The sequence below is a fragment of the Lactuca saligna genome, chromosome 8, assembly GCF_052625555.1.
Source record: "Lactuca saligna cultivar CGN05327 chromosome 8, ASM5262555v1, whole genome shotgun sequence".
In the NCBI taxonomy this organism is placed as follows: Eukaryota; Viridiplantae; Streptophyta; class Magnoliopsida; order Asterales; family Asteraceae; genus Lactuca; species Lactuca saligna.
The window spans coordinates 187,001,967-187,010,277 of NC_136424.1; the positions used below are offsets into that span (position 1 = coordinate 187,001,967).

The following is an 8,311-nucleotide window of genomic DNA, read 5'->3' on the forward strand; positions in this document are numbered from 1 at the left end:
TAAAGTGGTAAAAAAAATTCATTTCAAAAAAAAATCAAGGGAAGGTAGGATCGGATCTCGATCCTACCTACGATCTTACGATCTTATCCAAAATACGACCCTTTACCAATCCGGATCGTTTTTTCATACCTAGGATCATAGGATAGTACAAACCTACGATCAGGATCGCAATTTTAACAACCATTATTAAAACCCCCAGTAGTCGAAAGTCTCTAAGGAAACAAGTCAATTGGGTCGAACGGACCACACGAGCCGAAAGTCTGCTTTTAAAATGCCTACAACTTCCTAATTCGTTTTATTTATATAAATATATGTTATTATTTTAATAATATAATTTGTTTTTTTTAATCACATTGGTTTTTATTAAAAAGAATCTAAGGAAATAGACAAAAGGCATTGATCGTCTCTAAGTCGACAAAGATTAATTGAAAAAATAAATACAACAGTAAAACAATTAATGAAATTCCAAAAGAGACCCAAACAAAAAAGATAGACAAAGACACATTCAAATGTTTGTATGCATGCAAAAAGTAAAGGAAGTAGAAGTACCATCAATTTCTGGATTTTTGTTTTTTTTGTAACAAATTCCCACAGCCACATAACATAAAAATCAAAATTAACCAAACATTATTTTCTTGAAAATTTCCCTATAAATCCCCATTTGAATTTGATAAATGTTTATATCGTGTCACAATGGCAAGCATAGTGTGTCCAAAACTCGGTGGTTTTCCGGCGAGATGCCGCCAATGGAAGTTACCTCGGATTCAGTTTTTGGAGAAAAATATGTACACGGTTTGGGAAAAGCAAGGATTTAATTGTCAGAAATCCATCAAAACTCCTCATGCTTTGGCAACAGAAGTTTCTTTCAAGGTAAAACTAGTTTTATACTGTATATTTTGATTGTGATTGATGTCAATGACACAAAAAATGCAACTTTTATACCGTGTGTTTTTAATTTTTTATTATTATTTTGGTTTGTAAATGGTAGCATATTGAGGGCTCAAAGAGAACATAAAATGCTATCTTGATTAAGTGATCCTAAAAATCAGTGTGTACGATATAAAAGAAAGTAAAGAGTAAATTACGCTTTTGGTCCTTGTGTAATAGCAATTTTTATATGGTAAAAAAAATAATATTTTTTTATTGTTTTTCGTATATGGATTGTCTAAGTTAATTGGCCGTTTGTTAAATCTATGTAAATGACCATTTTGCCCCCAAGCACCACCAGATCAAGTGCATTGATGAGTTGTAGGTAAGGGAATGTAGCCTTGATTGATTTTGTTTTGCTTTTTCGGTTCAGATTTTTGTATTGAATTTTAGATCAAATTCTGGGGTTTTGGTTTGATTTTGGGTTTATTGAAGAAGAGATGAAGGACGTAAAGAAATTCAAGAACACAAGGGCAAAATAATCATTTTATATGGCGGAATGAACCCCGTTTCTATACAACGTGTAAGTCATGGACTAAAAATAGGTACAAAAAAAACAACAAAATAGGGACAAAAATTACATAGAGCCCAAAAATATAATTTACTTAAAATTAAAATAAAAAAAAAATATATGCAACGAACCCTTCAAATGAAATTCTCAAATAAAAATCTAAAAAATCACAAATCATCTCTCACACTCTTGCAAAAAATTACAGGCATCAACTCCTCTCAATGATAAAGATAGCATGCTGGCAAACTATGTGCCAATCTACGTTATGCTTCAGGTAAATTATTTACAAATATTTAGGCCCTATTTTATTTTGTTTAGATAAATGATTTTTTAACAATATTTGAGAAAAAAATTGCACAAAAAAATAAATGAGAGCAAATTTATAAAACGTTAGGACTTTTTTGTAACAAGTTGTTCTTTTAGCATTATGACAAAAAGAAACACTCATAAATAGCTTACTGGATTAAGGTGTTGTTTCCTTTTTTTTTTTAGCTTATTGCAATTTAGAGTATGGTGATACAGCTAAATTAGCTTATAAACTAGTTTTTTTAAAAGTTGTTTTAGATAGCTTATTGATAAGCTAGCTTTTCAGCTAGCTCGTCAAACATAGCCTTAATACAAAGACAGAAAGTAAAGGAAATGAGGCTTTTCCCATTAAATTCTAAGAGTGTTTCTTTTTAACATAATGGGGCCATAATTTAATCCGGAAACTATGTATGGTTGATTTTTGTATTTAATGTAGAAAGAACGACTTACAAGAGAGAAAGTAAGAGTCTAAGGGAAATGATGATTTCCGCATTAAGTTCTAGCGCTTTACAAATTCGATTTATTAACGAACAGTTGGAAATCATAACAAACGATAATGTTCTCAAAGACAAAGAAGGTCTCGAGAAGCAGCTAAAGCAGTTGAAGGACGCAGGCGTTGATGGTGTGATGTGTGACGTATGGTGGGGGATCGTTGAATCCAAAGGACCTAAAGAGTACGATTGGAGAGCTTACCGAACTTTATTTCAACTTGTTCAAGATTGTAAAATGAAAATGCAAGTGGTCATGTCATTCCACCAATGCGGTGGGAATATTGGGGACGTTGTCAACATCCCCATCCCACACTGGGTTCGTGACGTAGGCGTCACGGACCCAGATATATTTTATACTGACAGAGTAGGGAATCGTAACGTGGAATATCTCACGATTGGTGTAGACAATCAACCGCTCTTTGGTGGTCGGACTGCAATTGAGGTTAGGTTTGTTACGCTATAACAAATATTTCGATAAATGATTGTATACAAAGGGAAAAATAAATGGATTTTTATTTGTTTGTTTATCATAGCATCCTATTTTCATATATTGTACTTTTAACATTTTTCTTAATAAAGCAATGTACTTTAAAATATCCATTATGGTGGGATTTTTTATAAATACAGATGTATAGTGACTACATGAAGAGCTTCAAAGAGAACATGGTTGACTTTTTAGAAGCGGAATTGTTTACGGATATTGAAGTTGGGCTTGGCCCTGCAGGAGAGCTCAGGTACCCCTCCTACCCGCAGAGCCAGGGTTGGGCTTTCCCAGGTATAGGTGAATTTCAGGTAAGAAATAGCAATGTACTTTCTTTTTACTTTATATAAATTTCCCATCATTTATTTTTAGGTTAAATGCAAAAAATAACAATGTACTTTCATTTATTTGTTTATTATAGCATACTACTTCCATTTATTTCTATTCGAACATTGTATCCTCAACTTTTTTTTCTTTCTTATTTAACGCATTGTACTTTGAAAAGGCAAACAAATAATTGAAATGAGATTTTATTGATATTTTCAGTGCTACGACAAATATCTCAAAGCGGATTTTGAAGAGGCTACAACAAAAGTGGGACACCCAGACTGGGAATTTCCAAATGATGCGGGAGAATATAATAATAAACCAAACGAAACGGGTTTTTTTGGATCAGAAGGTTATCTTAGTGAAAAAGGGAAGTTCTTTTTGACTTGGTATTCCAACAAGTTATTGATCCATGGTGATGAGATCTTGGAAGAAGCCAACAAAGCCTTCATGGGTTGTAAAGTGAAGTTAGCTTGCAAGGTAACAAGTATAAAATATAAATACAAGAAATAGCAATGTACTTTATTTTCATTCATTTCATACCAAAACTTAATTTCCATTTCTTTTGTGTTGAAAAAATTTACCCAATTTCTTTTAATTTACATATTTGGTCCTGTAGTTTCTAAAATGGTAAGTTAAAAGAAAAGACAAAACTAGGGGTATTTTGGTCAATTTACTTAGACTTAACAACTGTTTGTAACGGAGTTATACTGAAGGAGCACCTATGCTTGATTTTGAAACCACAAGGACCACCGGTGTAATGTTTCCTAAAGGGTTAATCTAAAAAAAAAAAAAGACCTTATATTTTGTGTTTTTTCCGGATTAAACCTCAAATTTATTTTTTTTCCAGAAAAAGCCCTCAACTTTGTATGTTTTTCCGAAAAAAAAAAAACCCTCATGCTTCTAAATCATTCCAAATAATCCCTCAACTTTTTTAGTTTTTCTCGAAATAACCCTCACATTTTACAATTCTTTCTTGGGGTTAATCTGAAAAATAAAATAAAATAAAATAAAATTATATTTTGTGTTTTTTCCAGATTATACCTCAAGTTCATTTTTTTTCCTGAAAAGACCCTGTATTTTTTCATTTTTCCCAATTTGGCCCTTTTAGTCATTTTTTGCCAAAAAAATTGTAAAATGTAAGTTTTTTTTTTTCGAGAAAAACTAAAAAAGTTGAGGGTTTATTTAGAAGCATTTAGAAGGTTGAAGGTTTTTTCGAAAAAAAATACAATGTTGAGGGCTTTCTCGGAAAAAACAAAAAAATACAAGGTTTTTTTTCAGGCAAAAAATAACTTTGAGTTTTAATCTGAAGATAACACAAAATATAAGGGTTTTTTTTGGATTAACCCTTTCCTAAAGATATCCTAAAACTACTACTTTTTGGAAACCATTTATAAAATTTTGTCTAACTTTAAAATATCTACCAAACTATAGCAACGAAAATTGTTTTGTAGTATATTGCTATAAATCGGTTGACTTTTCAAAGTATTAAGTATAATGTTGTAATATGAAGAAATGAAAGTACATTGCTATTTCTTGTAAGTGGAAGTATCTAGTGCAGATATTAATGGTGTGAATTTTTTTTTATTTTTTTTTGATAAAACAGATATCAGGAATCCATTGGTGGTATAAAGATGAAACTCATGCTGCAGAGTTAACAGCTGGATATTATAATTTGAATGATAGAGATGGATATTGCCCTATTGCAAGAATGCTTTCAAGGCATTATGCTGCTTTTAATTTCACTTGTTTGGAGATGAGGGACTCTGAACAACCTACATCTGCAAAAAGTGGACCTCAAGAACTTGTCCAACAGGTTTAATTTGAAAAAACTTGAGTAAATTACAAGAATGGTCCCTCTACTTTTCTGGTTTTTACCATGTTTAGTTCAAAGTTTAAATATTTTTCGGTTTTGGTAAAAAGTTTCATATCGATTCGTATTTGGACTGAAGAGGCTAAAAATCGGAAAGCATGGGGACTATTTTTGTAACTTTTTGTAAATATATACTTTCGTCTGAAATATTTGTGAAACAAACATCATATTTGGTCCAAGGTTTCATATCGATAACTTTGAAATAAGGACCAAAAATGAAGGAAGTTTCAATTTTGGACTAAAGATGCTAAAAATTGGAAAGCATAGGGACCATTTTTGTAACTTTTTTTAAATATATACTTTCGTCTGAAAAATTTATGAAACATGCATCATATTTGGTCCAAGGTTTCATACCGATAACTTTGAAATAAGGACCAAAACTGAAGGAAGTTTCATGCTAAAAATTGGAAAGCACATGGACCATTTTTGAAACTTATTCTAAATATAAACTTTCATTTGAAAATTTATGAAACAAGCATCACATCTGGACTTGGTTAAATTATGATGTTTCTAATGTGTAAAAACAGGTGTTTACAGCAGTGAAAAGAGAGGAAGGAATTATGGCAGGTGAAAATGCACTTGAAAGATATGATTATAAAGCTTACAATCAAATTCTTTTGAGTGTGAGGCCAAATGGAATCAATAGAAAAGAATCACCAAAACTGAAAATGGAAGCATTGACTTTTCTTCGATTAGGAGATGATTTGCTTTTAAAGAAGAATTATAATCTATTCAAAAGATTTGTGAAGAAACTCCATGCTGATCAGGTATGTTTGTAGAGTTTTTATTAATAATGAGAATGAGGAAGGGTATTTATGTCTTTTACACAAACATAATGAATACAGGAGTATTGTTCAGATCTACGGAAATATTCAACTGTGGTTCCATTGGAGAGATCAAAACCCAAGATTCCAATTGAAGAACTTCTAGAAGCAACTGAACGGATTGAATCATTCCCTTTTGATGATCATACAGACATGAGTGTTGGAGGTCAGCTTAATGATTTTATTGATGGTTTCTTCAACATGATTCCATTCTTCTAAAATATCAATCGAAAGTGTATACAAAGTTCCGATGCAAGATCGCACGTGTCGAGTACATAAAAACAAAAAATTAGAATGTTTTGTAACGTAAAAAGGATAAAAAGATAAAATCGTGATCCTAGAGTATCATCTGAAAATGATTTGTTAAGATCGTAATTTTCAAACTATACATCATTCGATTTGCATTTTGCATAGCCCTAACTATCACAAGCCAAGCATTTGGATTTGGTAATCGGAAGATTCAGCGTCTTGATCTTAGTAAGAATCTTCTAAGAATTAGTGATTAACTTCATCCATACAATTCATATTATGATTCATTTCAATGATGATTACTACTGATTCCTATATAGTGTTCTATCGCGCATTTCATCAAACAGTTCTAGTGCGTACCTGATATCCCCAAATATTAACGCTTCATCTGGTGGAATTTAACTTGCATATAAAAGGATCGATACATGCAGCTGATGGATCGATAAAAGACTTGGATTCTTCTATGATTCGATCGATTTCTCCATAGAAAGTTGGATCTCTTTGAAGCTATGCCCGCCTTAGCATGAGAGACAAAAAAAACTCAAAAGGCTAATGTTGCAGATTCAGAAAATACAGTTAATAAACAGTTACTAAAATGTCCCTGAACTTAGACCTAACATGCAACTATGGTCCAAATACTATTTTTGTTTCATTAACAGCCCTAAACTTGAACTACCTCATACAATTTGGGATAATGACTTAGGAGACCATTGAAGTTTCAAATTTGTTAAAAAAACACCATTCAAGTATTACATGTTCAAAAAACACCATCAAACTAAGGCATATGTTTAAAAAACACCAACGAAGTACATATTCTATTTAAAAAACATCATTTCCATGGTTTGAGGTAACTACATGTTTGACCCCTAACTTTTTTTTCTTAACTCGGACGGTCCCTAGCGTTTATATTTATTTTGCCTTCGGACCATGATCGAGTTAAAAGACTAATATACCCTTAATAGTTTCATTTAACATTTATTTTTATTACTTGTTAATTATTTAAACAATCGATATATTTATAAAAAAATAATAACATAAATTGTATAAATAATTAATAAATAATAAAAATAATGTTAAATGAAAGTAATAAGCGTGTATTAGTCTTTTAACTCGATAAGGGTCTAAAGTCGAAGCAAATTTAAACTAAAGGGGCTGTCCAAGTTAAGAAAAAAAGTTAGGGACTAAATATGTAAGTTACTCCAAACCATAGATATGATAGTTTTTGAACATAACATGTACTTCGTTGATGTTTTTTTTAACATATGTCTTAGTTTGATGGTGTTTTTTAAACATGTAATACTTGAATGGTTTTTTTTAACGAATTTGAAACTTCGATGGTTTTTTAAGTCATTTTCCCCATACAATTTAGTCCAAGTAGTCAAAAGTCTTGTGCACATGACTATGTTTACGAGTAATAAATATATTTATTTTTATCATCCTCTTTAGACCATATAGTTATTTGTATCATCCTCTTTAGACCATCTACACGAAGTTAAATGATATTGATGCGTCAACTTTTGTAGTTACATACACTTCAGTGCGATGCTAACATTCTTTTTTTAGTAAATAATGTTTTTTTTAAGTGTCACTTGATAAAACGATTTACAAAAACAATTTACAAAATTTCAAGACCAAAAATTTCATTTTGATAAAACGATTTACAAAAACAATCATAAGAAACAACATCGAGTCACATTATTTCATAAAAACCATAACCACATGTCTCAAAACCATATCATAAAAATAGTAACAATGTCAGAGTACAATCCCAAGAATCTCATAGTACAGAAATCTTTTGTGTGTGATGCGCAGCTACCGTGTCAGCTCCTTCCCCTTCGATGAAGAGGTACCTGAAAACAAAACTAAAAGTTGTAAGCACGAAGTTTAGTGAGTTCCCCTATCATACCACATACCACATAACAAACATACTGTCGGGCAATTTTGGGGTGCCAGACCTACCCTGTCAGGCAATTCTGGGGTGCCGACCTACCTTGTCTAGCAATTCTGGGGTGCCAACCTACGTAATTATGGGGCGCCGACTTACTCTACGGTTTATCTCAACTAGCTACGGAGACTATTTCACTCCCTACTACTACCACATAATGACATGGCATAAACATACTGTCGGGCATATCTGGGGTGCTCGACCTACCCTTCGGTCCTTACGATTGTAACACGAGGACTATTCCCCCTGCTACCTACTATCACATAACATCATATCATGCTAGCACATAATCATAACAGATAACAACATACCAGATAATTATCACGAAGACAATTATCTCTATTATAACTCTTACTAGTGGGTCAGCCTTGGTGCCT

General features: G+C 32.0%; 1 protein-coding gene and 1 long non-coding RNA gene across 5 annotated transcripts; one reads left to right on the forward strand and one right to left on the reverse strand.

The window, feature by feature from the left end:
• Positions 1 to 650: 650 nt before the first annotated feature.
• On the forward strand, positions 651 to 6,144 carry BAM5 (beta-amylase 5). 4 transcript variants are annotated; one of them, XM_078967155.1, is made up of 9 exons: positions 690 to 870; positions 1,363 to 1,450; positions 1,644 to 1,712; positions 2,279 to 2,677; positions 2,863 to 3,027; positions 3,263 to 3,523; positions 4,650 to 4,859; positions 5,444 to 5,683; positions 5,762 to 6,144. In XM_078967155.1, the coding sequence occupies exons 1-9, from the start codon at positions 842 to 844 to the stop codon at positions 5,957 to 5,959; spliced, it is 1,659 nt and encodes a 552-aa protein (XP_078823281.1). In that variant the 5' UTR covers positions 690 to 841; the 3' UTR covers positions 5,960 to 6,144. The 4 variants fall into 4 exon arrangements, with proteins under 4 accessions (XP_078823280.1, XP_078823281.1, XP_078823282.1 ...); XM_078967156.1 differs by having other exon boundaries at positions 1,366 to 1,450; XM_078967154.1 differs by lacking the exon at positions 1,363 to 1,450 and having other exon boundaries at positions 651 to 870.
• Positions 5,677 to 6,585, reverse strand: LOC145008562 (uncharacterized). Its single transcript, XR_013663541.1, has 2 exons — positions 6,350 to 6,585; positions 5,677 to 5,955 (listed from the first exon to the last, which is right to left on the reverse strand). It is a non-coding gene; the product is annotated as an uncharacterized LOC145008562 (long non-coding RNA).
• Between the last annotated feature and the right edge of the window lie 1,726 nt (positions 6,586 to 8,311).

Coding starts and splice junctions, on each gene's coding strand:
- BAM5 (XM_078967154.1), top strand. CDS start 694: ATGGCAAGCATAGTGTGTCCAAAACTCGGTGGTTTTCCGGCGAGATGC. Junction 2,678..2,862: donor GTGGTCGGACTGCAATTGAG/GTTAGGTTTGTT, acceptor TTATAAATACAG/ATGTATAGTGACTACATGAA. Junction 3,028..3,262: donor CAGGTATAGGTGAATTTCAG/GTAAGAAATAGC, acceptor TGATATTTTCAG/TGCTACGACAAATATCTCAA.